We start from the raw sequence: 17238 nt of genomic DNA on the forward strand, positions 1-17238 counted from the left end.
ACTAAAAAACTGGCTCATTGAGTTCTTCGTCTACTTTAGGAGAAGAAAATGAAGCGACGATAGTAGCACATGTAAAAAAGCTGCAAAAATTTGGTTTTACCCCAACACGGAATGTTATGCTGTTGCTAAACAGTTAACGTTGAAGCATCGTTTTAACGCAATCACAAAAATAGCAGAATACGACTCCCCACATCTTTTCATAAGCCGTCATTCAGATCTTAGTATAAGAGTTGCTGAAGGTGTTTCATGAGTCGTGTACCCGGTGGCTTCATAAGTCCTGTACAAACTTATATATGTGGAATGAATGCCGCAAAAAAACTTATTATTTTATTAAAAAATTTAAAAAAATTAATTAAGTTTAATTTTGTTCCTTATCCTTTGTTACGGTTCATCTCTCCCTGTGTGGTCCAACTGTCCCAAATTGGTGGTTCAACTATCCCGCAGATTTCGGGTTAGTTGGACCACATAACGGTTTTTTATTTTATTTTTTTGTCAGCAAATGTGTCCGAGTTTTTGGTTTTTAGTTACAGTTCTGATTGCAGTTAGGTAAAATGTTCGTGACAACATTTTTTTTACGTCAATAAAGCTATTTTTTGTGAAGATAGAGTCGAATCAAAAAAGGTCGTTCATCTCTCCCGGAATTACTCTACGAGCATTTCTCATGTAGAATATTCAATTTATTTAGTCTCCTCAAGAAAAGTAAGTCAGATGCGCGTTGCAATTTTGGAGAGCACAATTTCAAAACTAACCACAAATACGCAGTCACGCTGACAGGTTGATGGACAAATCTTCCCTGGATGGAAAGCAAGCGCTGAGATTTTTCATAAAAATCTTATAACTTTCTACGAAAAGATTCCTACTGAAGGCAGGCAAAGGTTAAAAACACTTTTGAGTCAACAATCGAAACCGCTCAGTACAATAAGAAAATCACCAATTTTTTAAACAACCGGCGCGTTTTTTTGTGACATAGTAAAGCTGATTAATTACTGCCGCGTGCAACCGAAAGTAACAAATCGAACTAATGAGTTTTGCAGTTTTCGTAAATTTTCGATTTAGTCACTATTACGTGCCCCCTGTAACAACAACTACGATTTTCTCTGAGTTTTTCGCTGTAGTGAGAGTGAGACGCACATAGCAAATGACGTCAAAATTAACGCGTCCTTATCGCACTATTTTGGTATACCGGGGCTAAATAATGCGTTTTCCAACTGAATTCTTTGCTGACGAAATTCTGGTTTTGCATTTTGTCATTTGACTTGAAAGCAGTTAGTTTTTCAAGATTTGTCTAATAAAAGCGGAAATTTTGGGGCAAATTTGTTGATTTGAAATCATCAAGACGTTGTTCCACGAGTCAGATAAGTGTTTATTACACATTCACGCTCAGAACATCGATGATCTTCCACCACTCATCTCATGCAGTTTGTTCCGATATGAAACAATCAACTGTCCGTTTTTGGATAGCAAATTTAAAGAATCCATAAATTTTGAGTCAATAGACCGTCGTTAATATGAAGTTGCTCCTGACGTTTCGCTGGCACGCATGGTTAGCATCTTCAGATGCCTGCACTAAAGATGCCTCCAAACGGACATTTGTGCCTGATTTAGACGACACTGATTCAACTCGATTTTTTCAACTGGCAAAACTTCAATAATGCTACTTTTGTAAAAATCAGGGCTCGACTCAAGAACACCATTTGAACCTTTTTGCGGCATTTGTCAATTGAAAATTTGGCAGATTATCACACCAGATTCAACTCAAAAACCATCCTAGCGCTTGGGGAAAAATAAGTGCAGTGCACGGAAGAATCGACAAAAGCCAACGTTTACAACTTTGATTCTCATTCGTAGGACACTTTTTCCAGTCGTTTGGATTAGATTTTCGCTAAACCCGCGAAACGAATCCCACTCGAAACTTTCCCACTCGAAAACATTTCTCCTCTCATCGAACAAATAGGCAACATTTGGATAAACACGCAAATATCGACTTTCAATTAGTCATGTATTTGTGTGTAAAACTGGCCAGCCCCCTCGTCGACAAAGAAAATATTATTACACGACCATTTACGGTAATGGATCCGAAATAAGGATATCTTGCCAGGAAACAATTCCGCCACGTCTTAGGTGTGCTTATATAAAAGCCCCCCGCTCAACAAATTAACGCCCCAATCCCAATAAACACTTCTGGATGTAAACGGGCTCATTGGAATAATTCTTTACGGTTATGGCGATTGCTGTTACAAGGCCCGATCACTAGCCCGATTCATCTGCATGCCGGTATCCGGAAAAGATCTGCTGATCCGGACCGGTACGGTCGTAAGAATTAGTGCAAAGTTTCCGACGGCGGGGCCGGAAACTTATTATTCCAGTTTCCCCCGCTAAGTAAGACACAAGGCCCCCTAACATGGAGAATAGCTTTATCTGCTAAGAGAGTAGGTAGTGGAAAGCCGCTTACACAGGGCGATTTTCCATTAGAATGTTTGCCAGCTTTTTTCCGAAGCCGATCTGGTATAGGGAGAAATGTTGCCACTTTGGCTAAACATCCTTCAGCACCAGGAGGACATTCTCTTGTCCCTTCTCAGTATGATCTCATCTCTTTGATTGAGAAAAAATGCCGCAAGCAGTGCGCACGCCACTGCTTGCGGCATTTTTTCCGTGTTTTAAGACAGCTGTCAAAAAGACAGTGAAACGAAGTAGGCCATGACGAGCCCAGCTGAGTCGTGGGACGACTCGCCATCTATATATAGTAGATAAACGATTGAAAAAACCCTCCTTTATCGATAGTCCGCATTTGGCACGGTTGTGTGGAAGTTTCGAGAGCCATCCCACGTCGACTTCTTGTCAAAATGTTCCGTGTCGTGCACGAATACCAACCCTAATAACAGTAGACCATGCGGCACGCTTTGACGACATATAATCAGTTGGTAACACTTGTTGTGGTTCCCACGATGCTTCAGTGTCGCCAGCCTATTATTAATGTGTTGTTAAAGGACGATTATTTCAGGGCGTCCCCCCCACCCTCGCCCGGTGGGGAGCTTGATGGGGGGCGCCATCCTCGTGGCCGAAACGTCCGGAAAGCAATTTTTTCGGCGGCGAATCAAAACGCTTAGCGAAAGTCGCTTAGAAAGTAACATAAATCGCATTCTGTGAGGAAAATTGGACCGCTAACTGGATCTAGTAAGTAATGCATGAATCGGGAGCGGCGCTCAGGTGGTACATCAATGATGCAGGCGCCCCTTGGATGCTGCCGCCTTCCCGACTGTTGACACACGTTTATTAGAATAACCGGGTTAAATGGGGATTTTTATGGGGATTTGGTTGGCACTTTTCACCCGAACGCCGATCAATACGCACGAATTGTTCTTAATTTCCTCGCTCTTTGTCTAATCCATTTAGCGCACTCATCGCCCATCGTTCCATTAAATATTAACGGAAGGAGTCGAAACCAAACGAACAGTTCCCCCCTTAATGAAGGGCTATCAGTACAAAGTCCGTTGTTGGGCAAGTTTCTCAATTTTTTTCCTTTTTGAGAGTTGCACCAATTGAATTAAAAAGCCATGTGGATGAGGAGGAACAGGAGCGTTCCGTCTTGCCAGGAAGGAATTTACCGCTGACACTAAATTCGCCCGGGGAGTCCCGAGGGTTCGATAAATTGCGGCCGGCAAGAACCACTAAAGTTGTTAAATGAATTTATGGCCGCTACACGTCGGACATTGGTCATTACGGAATTTATTGCGCAATACTTCACTTTTATCAAGAGAAATTCAACTGCGTGCCTTGCCGACATGAACAGCCACACTCTCCCAATGGTCCTGCACTTCGCCATGCAATTTCTTCAGGTCTAGCGACTAGTTTTCTAATTTGATCCATTTTACATATGTGTGTGAATGGAACTAGGTATCTGCATAGCTATGAACACTTATTTTGACTTATGCGGGGAACAACCACTTAGTTCGGCTCTAAATGTCGGCTTATAACAGATAAATCTTTAAAAAAACTACCTCCTTTCAACTCAAGCAACAAAATCCAAATCTAAAATCTGGCTAGTTGGGAACCCAATTTAAGAAACGCATTATTTAACCCCGGTATTGCGAAATAGTGCGATAAGGACGCGTTGGTTTTGACGTCATTTGCTATGTGCGTCTCGCTCTCACTACAGCGCCAAACTCAGCGATAATAGTGGGTGTTGTTACGGGGGGCACCTAATACTAACTAAATTGAAAATGTTCGCAAACTGCAAAACTTATTAGCTCCACTTGTTAATTTGGGTTGTCTGGGGCCGGTGGCAAATCAATGAGTTTACTCAAAAACAAGCTACAGTTGTTTTAAAAACTGATAATTTTCTTATTGTATTTAGCTCTTACCCTTTGTCTGTATTCAGTAGTATTTTTTTCTCATTTGCAAGAAATTTTCACGTTTTTTATTTAAAAAATCGCAATTTTTGGGCAATGTACTACCATTAGAAAATTCAAACTGACATCACAATGGCCCTGTCACTGTCAACTCAATCAACCCGAAACCGCTACTGCCAACCCACTGCAATATTTGACTAGGGCGTGGCGCGTGATAAAATTTTTCCAGTCAAAGAATAAGCTCGTTTAACTATCAACCGAAACCAGCAAATTAATTTTGGAAAATCGGGATAATTACAAGGCAAATATGATTATTGAACCTTGTGACAAAAACATTGCCCATAATTCTTGATGAGAGAGTGAGGAAAGTTGCTTCCATTAGCATCAGGAAAAGACGCTCCAATACTCCTAGGTTTGCGTGGCAGTCTCTCTCGTTTTTCCATTGTTAATTATGGGGCAAACTTCTCCATCCAGTAACGTTTAATTAGGGGGATCGTGTACAATTGCGTTCCGTAATGACAGCGCCAAGTCGGTAACTAGAGCGATAATCGCCTCCTCAAATAGGAAATGCCTCCAAGGATTACTCGGCCATATACTTAACGGTTGTGCATAATTTAGGCCTCAAAAACAAAAATACGCGACTTTTGAGTGCGGCAGTTTGATTTTGAGCTGCGTGCCATCAGCGACCAGTTTACGAGCATATGGCAATTATGGAATTAATGGACGGGTGCTGATTGGCGTGTAGAAGGGAAAGATTTTGATCATCACGCAACGTCGCCTTATGCTCGGACAGTCCCGGAAATCTGGACGAACCAAATCCGGCTTCGATTGTTTATTCATTTATTACCAATTGGTTTGGTGTGTTTTAAATCCCTTCGCAATATGGACTCGAATGCTCTTTCGGAAGCGGCCCCTCCGGCATATTGCGCGTATTTGGTCGTTCCGCTCGTTTGGCTCCATTAATAATTATGCGCCCATTTGTGGTTGCTTTTGATATATGCATTGTCATATGGCAGCAAATTAAATGTTTTCCGACAATACAGGGTGATTGGAAATTGCCGGTTGTTCTTTTAAGGGGTTATAGGGGCTCGCTTGGAGACTACTAGAAGATATTTCCAGTTGAAAATCGAATTGCAACCTTGTTATCAGGCATTATTTTGAAATGGTCCCATGTTTGATTGGAATACTTGAGCATTCGAAAAGAAAAATTACCATCTTTACTTTAAATTATGCAAGGTTTTGATGTTAAAAAGTACTCTGGCCAATTTTCTTGTGCGCGGACCGATCTGGAAACCGACAATTTATCAATTATAACCGGTGATTTAACGAGGCTCACGCCTCTGTTTCAAGCTGTTTCAAGCGTTTAAATCGGTCTAATGAATAAAATATGAGGGATGATAACTGGACTCGGCCAAGTGGAACTGGCCGGGACATATGGAGGGCATTACCAGATTTGTTTCAGGCTCCCCCTTTCTATGCGTGCTCGAAAACCCTCTTGTTACGCACCTGTGCCCCACTTGTCTCAAGTGCCGCACAGGTACTTTTGATTTTTCCACTTTTGCATGCAATGATTTCATTCGGTTGTTTTCCGGTCATTTTTGGCGCAAATTTACCAAAATGTTGTTTAAAGTCTAAGTATTGGGGCGGTTTAGATTCGTTTTATCCAGCATAGACCACAAAACGTACATACCTGGATTAAAACTTCGCAGATTCTCAAAAAATGCTGATGTTTCAACCAAAAAAACTCTTTCCAGGTTTCCAAAAAGTCCAATGTACTTAGTCAGAACATCGATGATTGCTGGCACTGAAAGCAACAGAAGTTGATGAATAAACTTCTGTTGCCGCTGCCCATAATCACTTGAGTTCGAAATTTCGTAAAAAACTTCCTGAATTTGCCATCAATTCGAAAATTTCAAGGAAAATTGAGTGAACTTTGCGCTATTTAACTAAAATTTGCCTACGACCTCGCGGCTTTAGTTTTCGAAAACTTCATTTGTGCAATCAGAGTGATTGCAAAAAATCGATGTTGCCTTTATATGTTGAAGTATGGAAATTTGTTAAAAAATTCCAAAAGGCGTCAATTCCAAGCCTCTAGACCAAATTAAGTGGGCGTTCTGCAAAGCAACTCTCAAATCAGTTGCTTTCTGTTTTTACTTTGAGAGAAAATTGCGTTTTTTGTAATGCTTGATGAAAGTCGCTGTTGTATTTGGAATTAATTTAAAAGTCCTTGAAGAAGTCATCAATTTAAAACGTTTAGAACTCTTTAAGTGAGCTTAGCACTATTTAACACAAAAACCGGCAACGACTTTGCGCTTTCAGTTTGCGAAAAATTAATATTTTTTCGGGTCATTGTGGAAGCTGGATGTGGACTATTAGGACTCAAGTTTGCAAAATCGTAAAAAAAATGTGAAAATGTCGTGGATTCTGAAAGTTTTGAAGACATTTTTACTGTTTGCAGAAAACAACTCGTGGTTGCTAACGTGTTGCCAAAAACCACAATTGAAAAATACCTAAAGGGGGACTCAATTCGAAACTTTCACAGCACTTTTAGTGGGTTGTGTGCAAAATAACCACAGAACCCACTACTGTTTTTAAATGCCTCCAGAAAATCGTTGTTCTTTTCGAATCATTCAACTTTGAAAAGTCATGGAAAAATCCCTGACGTTGTCATCAATTCGAAACTTTCAGGAGACATTAACTGAACCTTGAGCTATTTCGCGAAAAATTCAACAACATTATGGCGGCTTCAGTTTACAAAAACCTCAAACTTTTTTGAGTGATAGCAGAAAATCGATGTCCAACCTAATAAACCTAAACACATTCTCCTTTTTTACACCAATCATTGGGTACATTTGGAAAGACGAGTTTAAATCTAAATATTTTCTAGTCCACACGTTCCGTTTTACGTCTCAAAGTCAGAACATCGATGGTTGCTGACCATCGACATTCTAACTTTTCAAGGCGCTTCAGACACAAACCGGAGATTTAAACGGGAAGCATCAACATCACATCCGCTGACAGGTGTCACTCGAGTATCAAAACTCACTTGACCAGCTCTAATATTGACACTTGATTAATCATTTGTTCCCTAATTTGAGCTGTGAATTCCAAGTGTTTCTGGTGCAAAATACGCAAATTTCTGCCCATTTACAAATCCTGCAATAACAAGCGGCTGCTGTTGGGAAAATCGCCTGAATGATTGATTATAATGGGGCCAAAGCCGGGTTTTTCCAAATTTGGATTTAGCAGCATGTTCCACGTGCAGACTATGCATATTTAATCTGCCCCGCGCAATTAGCTTTTAAGGGATTTGCTGAATTTTTACCTCATCATATACGAGCTCAGCTTGCGATTGGCGCGCGTATTGCCGATTGCAATCAATCAATCAATTAATTAAGGGCGAATTTTAGCTTGGGAAATTTTGTGTTTTGAATCTGGGAGAACTTGAGAGGTCTGGGCCGTCGCGACGCCAACGGCGGGAAAATTCGGAAAACTCGGCACGCAGTAGTGGGGAGAAAATGGCGTCCGCTCAGGCCAAAAGGAAATGACGTATCCGATCGATACGGGCCAGTCGACGATTGGCCAGGGAAGCAGTGGGGGCGGGATCAACCGATTTTAATAGCCCAGTTTCCACTGTGATTTTCCCGACAACGGCCTGCTGCGTTTTTTCAGCCTCTGTTGATGTTTGGTCGGCCAGCTGTTCCTGTCCGAACTCGCCTCACTGATCGGATTCATCCGCTCTTGTCTTTGGCAGATGAGAAACTACTGCGAAACGAACGCTCATCACTAATGCAACACTTCAATTAAAACCGGAAAGGGTTCACTCTTCGGCACAATCGAAAGTCGAGCCCCTGAAAAGTCGACCCTTTGGGGAAATGCCGAATTTCCGGTCGGTTGGGGGGCTCACCAAACGTACCCCCTCCCTTCTGTCAAGTGTCTATCCATGTACCGCCACACGCTAAACAAATTATCCGCGTATCTCTTAAGGCCACGTGACATGCCGATTACGTAATGTGGCCCCCATGCACGTGCCAAAAATTACGCTTGCGATTAAGGTGTCTAATTCAATCAGACGAATACATCCATTATCCGTTTGATTGGGTTTAAGGTTTAGAGGAAAATACCAGGGGGTTTAAATTGGAGAACTTTGGATCTGGATAGTGGACAGTTCTTAAATTACTTGACAGTTGCTTCAGCTTCAGAAGCTTATAGAGAGTCCAGCCCAGAACTCCACCAGACAACCAATCAATTTCACCTGGTATATGAAGCAAACTAGATAAACACATGCTGGTTTCCATGACAACCGCTATGTTGCACTCGTTCTCACCCGCAGGCCAGTTCGATTGGAACTCATCAGTTGCGCTACCGGGTGCATTCAATGCGAAGAACCTTAAAAATTCCCCCATTTTGAGTCATTTTTCCAGAGCCCTTATACAGGGCGTTGTTACAATGGCAAGTAAACAAGCAAATCGCCCCCGAAATTTTAACGGAAAAATGAATTACAATTCATAGCACTAGAAGCCACGTGTGGCAAGCAAATCGAGAACAAGTGTTTCCCCTTCGAAAACGGAAACGTGGAAACGAGCGGCACGTGCCCAAACCACTCAACTAATAAGTTTGTTCCGAATTATTGAATCAATTTTTGCTGCCAGAATGGGCCGAGGGCCGCAATTAGTGGCCGATCAATTTGCAATAAGCAACCACCGCTTTCAACCCCCCATATATAAATGAATGTTTTACTTGTTTCAGAGTCGCATACTAGAGGACGCATCGATAATGTGCAACTCGTGGTCGCCCAGACACAATGTGAGTCCGTTTTTTTTAACACCCTTTCATCAGTTGCAAAAGCTCGAAAAGTTGTGAAACTGGCCAATTAACGTTTCAACGCTCGCTGAAATATTAAAAGGCTGCTGTCAATGTTCAAGAACAATTAAAGACCTGCTGACAAATGAGGCTAAGATTAAGTTGGCGGTTAATAATGAAAGAGGCCCCGGCCAGGGAAAGCGTCATTAATAAGGAAACTTCCTTTAGTTTCGATTATCAGTCTTTTCTATCAATCTTTTTCGGTTGCAAACTGCAACCGAAAAAAATGCCTAGAAACGTCGTATTATATCGTCGCTTATTTAATTGGTAGTTATACCAGTCCAGTTGCCCAGTTCCCAGCGTTCGAAACCCCCGACAAGAACAGTTGGCGTAAACAGAAAAAGTTTCCCAAAACAAATGGTGAGCAATCAGTCTTATTACTTGCATCCAGTCTACCTTGAAACAGATGAAGAGTTATGGCAACCGTGACAAGTGATAATCGCAGTAATTCCATTGCCTGCTCGTTAGTTGTGCAGGGGTAGCAACCGGGTAGATTTATCACGAGTGCCCGGCTTTATTTAAAGGTTAGGTTTACAACCCTCATTTGTCTTTTCCCGTTCGGTTAGTAGGAAAGCGCGCCAGCGAAATGATTAGCGGATTATGGAAGTTGGAAAGCGTGGATTAATAAGGGCCGCACCAAAATCGGACGGTTTTAATGCGCGCTGTCTGCTGTTTCATTTGGAGAGCAACCATTCAAAATATTTTAATGGAAAGCGAGCAATTTTCCAGGTGATTTTCCCATACTCACTCAATCCGCCACTGCGCCACTGGCGGGGGAACGCGCCAATGAATTATAAATGAGCCCTAAGAACTAACTCCGGCCAGCCCCCGAGCCCCTGTTTTTGTACTTTTAGACGCACCCCATCGCCGTTCGTCAAACAACGTTTCAAAATTTTAAGCTTTATGTTTAAAATGTCTTAATTCCTCTTACGCTTTTGAGTGCTGTGAAGTTTTAAATGATTTTTGATGACGATTTGCACTTTAAACCCGGCTGGAGGGGGGCCAAAACTCTTCTCTCTTTTCCGTTTCAATGTTTTAAATGGCATCGGGTTTTCTCAGTTAAAACCGTCAAAAGTTGCCGATTTAACAGCCATATGCCAGTTCAGGTTGCCTCCTATCGGATGGATGTGTTTTATATGAGTGACGCGGCGCCGTCAAGCCCAAGAGTTTTCGAGTTTCACAATTTCGCTCCGAATGCCCTTTCAGCCATGTTTACCTAACTCTCTCTCTCGAGTATTTTTAGACGCAAAAATCAATGTCCCATTTGCTTGCTTTATAGTTTGCCTTTTCATGTTGTGATTGCTCTGAACAGCGATCTTAATCCAGCCAAGAATCCAACGGAAGAAGACCTTTGCTTGGTTTATTTGGGTGTTTTAAGATTTACTGCAATTAGTTTTGGCGATGGTGAGGTTTCAATTACAAAAAATGACGTGGAAGGTTCTCAAGCAGCCTTTTGAAAGATTATCAACTTTTCCGTTCCACCTCGTAATCGCATTGAGTTAATCGGGATTCAGTCAAGAGAGAAAACAACCACGCGGTTGCCATGGAAGTCATGCTGTTCTTGTCGCTCACTGCAGATTACCAGGGCCGATTCAAACAAATTGGAAATCTTAATGGAAATCTACTTTTTATCAAACTGTCCGAATGTCTAGAGCCAACTGTCTGCTAAAGGTGGTGAAAATTTCAAATCGCTACTTTCCGCAGTTGTGTAAAACATTTTGAAACCGATGTTGACTAAGCTGAAAATAAGCTGCATTTGGGATTATTTTTTATGAAACTTCCAGGATCTTTAGCATCAAATGTCTTCTAAGCATGGTGCAAATTTCAAACTGATACTTTGTTCAGTTTGGAAGGTAGGATTTTTTGAAGGACGAAGCGTAGTTGAGCAAAATTTTTCATTTTCAGTTTTTTCTAAGGTAGTTATTTACTAAGGTAGTAAAAATCAGGATTTCTGGGGATTTTCATCAGACTTTCAACATATTCAGAGTCAACTGTTCTCTAAACACGGTAAATAATGTCAGATTGCTACTTGCACCAGATTGGTAAATGTGAATTTTTAAAACGCGTGTGCGCAGATGAGCAAAAGATCCACTTTGAAACCTTGATGTTTACTGAGCTGAAAATACGCAGAATGTTGTGGTGATTTAGATGAAACTTTCAGCATGTTTAGAGCCAGCGGCTGTCTACCGATGGCGAAAAATTCAAATTGCTACTTGCATTAGTTTGGTAGAAGCGCATATTTAAAGGCGTGAACGTAGTCTCGAAAAACATAAATTTTGAGTCTTATATTTCAGAATATCACAGGGCCACTTTTCATGAACCCTCCAGCACCTTTAGGGTCAACTGTCTTCTACAGATGGTGAAACTTTCAAATAAGTTCTTGATTCAGTTGAGAACATATGATTTTTCAAGGCAGGGAGGGCTTAATTTCTAAAACTTTTCACTTGCGTATTTTTTCATCTCATAGCTTTCAAGCTCAAAAACTCCTCAGCGTAACAAAGCGTAATATAAAGACTGTGACCGCAAAAACTCTGCAAAAATGAGTCTAAATGAACGTTGTTGATCTCTTCTATTGCCCAAACACTCCAAAAGAAGTCCAACTCAACGCTTTGTTCCCATGCTTGGAAGCATCAAAGTAACGAAATCCAGATGAAATGGGACAAATCCGCACTGATAATCGCCCGCTAAACGTATCGGAATTAAAAGGCAACAGCTAAGGCCGGCGCAAAAATCATAAATTATTTAGGGCCTTTTACCGTGTGGAGCATTGCGAGACTTCATAAAATTTTCACCATGTTTATTAGAGCGGGTTTCTTCAATATTTAAGCCCGTTTTTATCCAGCTTCTGGAGATGGAGGCCAAATTAGCACTGTGTCAAGGACAACAAACTGGCGGCTTTTCTTCACGTAAAACTAGCCGCTGACCTTAATGAGGCTTCCAGCAAATCGATAATTTTCAAGCACAAATGCTTCATCTGTGGCCTACCAGAGCCCTTTATCTGGGGGTGTGACTGAACGAAAAAAACTGGACAATGTCCCCTAATGAATGACACGAATCTCGAACAAGCTGCCATTTCCGCTACCCAAACATATTAAAACGATATCAGGCCGAGTGTATCTCGGCCCGAATTACCTTTTGATATTGATCGATTTGACCAGTCCGGAACGTTTACGCGAACGAAGAAAAAATACCGAACGTTTCCCCTGTTTCAGGGGGACATTTTTTCCGGCCTCAATGACGGTCTGATCAGTCGAGCCGAAGCCTTGGCGGCCGTCGACATTAAGCATCAAGGCTCAGGAGGACCAGGCGGCCTTCCTCAGCTCAAGCATGACATGATGTATCACCACAGCATGACGGCACCACCCCCGGTTAGTAGATCCCATCAAGTAAGTTAACAAACCTTAGAAGTAACCTTTCGAGCCTTGGATGAATGAAATGCCCTGTATATTTCTCCCACCTTTATAACGCATAGGAAAAGGGTCTGAGAATATGCAGCAGACAAATCAATTTTATATAGGGAGTAGCGGACTTTTCAAAAGTTTCCATACACGAGTTTGAGAAGAAACGCCCAACCGCGCCTGCAAGGCTCTAGAAAGATGTCTATAAATCTCAATCCAGGAATAAAATTAAATTGTAATTTTAACAGCGTATAGAAAATGCCTCTCAGAATATTCAGAGAAAAAATCACTAAAATTTGGAAGTCGCTGATTTTTCAAAAGCTTCCTACCTCGAGCCTGATAAGAAACGCTCAAGCGCTTATGCAAAGCTCAAGAAAAAATGTCCCTAAATCTCAAACCAGGGATAAAATATAGTTATAATTTTTTGAGCATAAAGAAAATGCGTTCACTAATATTCAGGAGAAAAATGACTTTAATATTGAAAGTCACTGATTCTTCAAAAGCTTCCAAACTTGAGCTCGAGAAGAAACGCTCAACCGCTCATGCAAAGCTCTAGAAAAACGTCTCAAGTCTCAATCCAGGAATAAAATTAAATTGCAATTTTAACAGCGTACAGAAAATGCCCCTAAGAATATTCAGGAGAAAAATGACTTTAATATTGGAAGTGGTTGATTTTTCAAAAGCTTCCAAACTCGAGCCTGATAAAAAACGCTCAAGCGCTCATGCAAAGCTCTAGAAAAAAATGTCCCTAAATCCCAAACCAGGAGTAAAATATAGTTGTAATTTTTTGAGCGTATAGAAAATGTGTCCACTAATATTCAGGAGAAAAATGAGTTTAATACTGGAAGTCGCTGATTTTTCAAAATCTTTCAAACTTGAGCTCGAGAAGAAACGCTCAACCGCTCATGCAAAGCTCTAGAAAAACGTCCCTAAGTCTCAATCCAGGAATAAAATTAAATTATAATTTTAACAGCGTATAGAAAATGCCCCTAAGAATATTCAGGGAAAAAATTACTTTAATATTGGAAATCGCTGATTTTTCAAAAGCTTCCAAACTCGAGCCTGATAAGAAACGATCAAGCGCTCATGCAAAGCTCTAGAAAAAAATGTCCCTAAATCTCAAACCAGGCATAAAATATAGTTGTAATTTTTTGAGCATAAAGAAAATGCATCCACTAATATTCAGGAGAAAAATTGCTTTAATGTTGGAAGTCGCTGATTTTTCAAAAGCTTCCAAACTTGAGCTCGAGAAGAAACGCTCAACCGCTCATGCAAAGCTATAGAAAAACGTCCCTAGGTCTCAATCCAGGAATAAAATTAAATTGTAATTTTAACAGCGTATAGAAAAGCCCCTAAGAATATTCAGGAGAAAAATAACTTAAATACTATTTTCATTTTTTTAATTTAGAATTTTCAGTCTCGAGCCTGAAAAAAACCACTCAATAGATAAGATTCATAAATAAATAATAAAACTGGTTGATTGGCTGCCAGCCCCTCCAAACAATGCGCTAATATACAGGGTGTCCTAGTTAAAGAACCGGAACTTTGACATCAATTTCCGATCGGAGCGGAAGTCGACGGAGCACTTAGATAGAATAGAATACGCAAATTTCGATCGTATTTGGCCGCAAAGCGAATTCCAATGATTCACATCGTGCATAGAACGTGGCCCGGGCTCCCGGCAGAGTCATTTTTCATCATTAGGCCCCGGCAATGGTGTAAAGTGGTCATTTGACGTTCTATAACACACACGCGCTCCCCCTGGGGGCTGCACAGGGAGCCCCCCAAGGGAAATGTCTGCGCCCCTACATGTTTGTCTAAGGCCGTTTGTCAAATGTTACTGTTTCCACACACGTTATGTTTGGCTCGCTTTTTTCGAGTGTACTTGCCGACGTTTGTTCTACTCTCTATATCGCTTTTGTTCTAAAGTAAGGGGGGACGTTTTCACGTCATTGTTTTGCTTGCTAGATTGTTTCCGAATGATAGTTTCAGCCTAAGCAAACGGTGCGATGCGATTGCAATGATTACAGTTGGTTTAGCAAATGTTTGCATGCAAACCGACTAAGATTTTATCTAAAAGTCAGAACATCGATGGTGGACAGCTGATCAACTCATGTTGATGCGGAACCCATCGATGTTCTAACTTATTTTCGAGTGAAACAGATCGAAACAATGGAAAAAACTGTGAAAACACCACAATAATAATGACCAATGGGCTTAGTTATTATCAAAAATTAACGACAAATCCCTAAATATGTTTAAACATTCAAGAGTAAATTTCCGGGAAGTTAAATATGCATGGGGCGTTATTAGCCAGTATTATTTTGTTATTTATTGTCATTTAGAATGCGAGTTATTTGTACTTATAAACATAAAAATCTTGTCTAAAAGTCAGAACATCGATGATGGTCAACTAGTGTTAAGCGAAATTCACCACCATCGACTTTCTGACTTTTAGAAATTTTTTGCTAGTGCAAGAACCTGAACATTTATTATCTATACAAAATTAATTGTCAATTTTGCGTCGGATACTAAACGAAAAAAAATGAAAAATTTTGGGAGCTGGAGACTGAAGAAGCATGCGGTTTTCCCATAGATATCTCGAAAACTGTCTAATTGTAGAGTGCCGTTGCCTCTGCCGTTTTTTTCGCAAACTTACCTTTTTTCTTTGGATGTTCGGATATTTGTTCAGCATCCATCCCAAGCGCCTGAAGGCGCATATTGGTAGTGAATATAGTTCTTTCGAATCCATCCAAAGCCCTGGAAAGTTCAAATTGCAAACAATTACAAACAAAACACAAAAAATACAAACAAACCCTCTAGGCCTCTAATAGTAAAATTTTGCTTGATAAATTGACTGCCAACATTGACGGTTATTCGTAACTTTTCCCGTTTAGCATTTGGATGTTTGGAAATTTTGGCGCCTTTGTCGGGAATCAGATTGATCATCAAACAAAAATATCTCGTCTAAAAGTCAGTACATCGTTGGTGGTGCACTAGCGTTAAACGAAATTGATGACGATCGACGTTCTGACTTTTAGAGAACTTGTCGCAATTGCGAGAATCTAAATATCTATTGTACAAAATCAATTGGTTTTCCATCAGCACGCTGAACCTGCTGAAACTTAATTGGGTTTTGACGCGAAAATTGTCAATTTCACGCCAATACTGAACGGTTTTTTCTACGCCAGGACGGGAAAAAAGCGAAGAATTTAGGGGCCCTTTGGGAGGTGATTTGATGCATAGGGTGGGGCCATTTCCATGCATTTTCGGGGCATTAGGACCAACTGTTTCCGTAACAGTAGTGCCCTTGTGGATGGCGAAATGCGTTTTTTTACTTGCATTGCACCGGAAAAATGAGCAAAATGAGTGCAACTGGCTATTAATAAAACCCGCGGATTTATCAGCATTTACTATTGGCAATCGAGCGTTTTTACGATGACAAAGTGTGTGTTTATCCATGTAAACTAGGCATTAAATATGTGGCCCGGCCCTGGATAAGTCCATAAAATAAAATTCATGTTTACTGCTCGCCATTTTTACGGCTCCATATTCCTCTGTGTCATGATTGCATCATAATTTTCGACAACGCACATGCAATGAAATCCACGATTGTGGAAAAAATATCCTGTTTGCTTTTCCATGTTGTTGATATTGCCGTTATGTTTTTTTTCCTCTCCACGCTCTCCATGCCCGAGCTGTTTGCGCTCTGCGGAAATTTACACGCTGTTTTGCTGCATAAAAATAATTACTTTGGGGACGCTAAATATTAATCGAGCGACAACATTGCAACGTTGCTTTCCAGATGGGTCACATGGACGGGCTGGAAATGCTGGACCCCATTTCGTCCTCATCGATGACGACATTGACCCCCATGTCCGAGACGCCCACGCACATGCACTCCGCCTATGGAACCAACCATTTTATGAACCATCACCACCATGGTGGCCCCCTTTCAGGACACGGCGCTCCAGGTAATGTCTATGGATTGGGGCGCGATCGGGCCCTGATAGGGCCTGAGCGGCGTATTTGGCACTTTTCGTCCAAGATTACCTACTAATTTTAATTAGATGTCAATTATTATGCACTAGGCCACCATCCGGGCCATGGGGGCCATCCAGGGGCGCACCATTCGTCCGCAATGGCGGCCGCCGCTGCAGCCGCCGCCGTTGCCGGACTCCATCCAGACGCCGACACTGATCCCAGGGAATTGGAGGCTTTTGCGGAAAGGTAAGCTACGCTTCCCAAATTCCCCAAATGCCAGGAAAAGTGTCGCAATAAGGGCGCAAAAATATCCGCTTCATTTGGTGCGTTTTTGAGGGTTTTCCATTCGGGCACGACCAAGGGCGGATCCAGGGGGGGGTCATGGGGGTCATGACCCCCCCATTCAATTCTCTATCCAACATTGCCAAAACGAATTCTCTAGCTCGAATGGTTCTTGAGAAACTTCGAAAAAAGCAGCGCCATGTTCAAGTGGATTTTGCAACTCAAAAAAAACCACGCAAATCTAACACTTCTTGAATTCAAGCATTTGTTGAGAAAACTGCCAACATTTCCTTATCGATGGTTCACTTTCTAAAAAGGCCATTTATTTCTCTCTAGAATGATGTACAAATGAGCGTTCTTGC

The 17238-nt window shown here is 41.3% G+C and overlaps 1 protein-coding gene across 4 annotated transcripts in view; it reads left to right on the forward strand.

Annotated features, from left to right (window-relative positions):
- LOC109541808 (inhibitory POU protein) overlaps positions 1–17238 on the forward strand; it is a 29977-nt gene that overhangs the window by 8144 nt on the left and 4595 nt on the right. The window contains exons 2-5 of one of the 4 annotated variants that reach the window (XM_048669619.1): positions 9099–9155; positions 12425–12598; positions 16416–16584; positions 16702–16840. In XM_048669619.1, coding sequence (XP_048525576.1) covers positions 9099–9155; positions 12425–12598; positions 16416–16584; positions 16702–16840 — 539 coding nt within the window. Of the gene's footprint in view, positions 1–9098; positions 9156–12424; positions 12599–16415; positions 16585–16680; positions 16841–17238 lie in introns of all 4 variants that reach the window. The other 3 variants (XM_019910776.2, XM_048669618.1, XM_048669620.1) reach the window with 3 other exon arrangements.

The sequence above is a fragment of the Dendroctonus ponderosae genome, unplaced genomic scaffold (genome assembly GCF_020466585.1).
Source record: "Dendroctonus ponderosae isolate FM_Combo_2020 unplaced genomic scaffold, Dpon_F_20191213v2 Dpon_F_20191213_9, whole genome shotgun sequence".
NCBI classification, from domain to species: domain Eukaryota; kingdom Metazoa; phylum Arthropoda; class Insecta; order Coleoptera; family Curculionidae; genus Dendroctonus; species Dendroctonus ponderosae.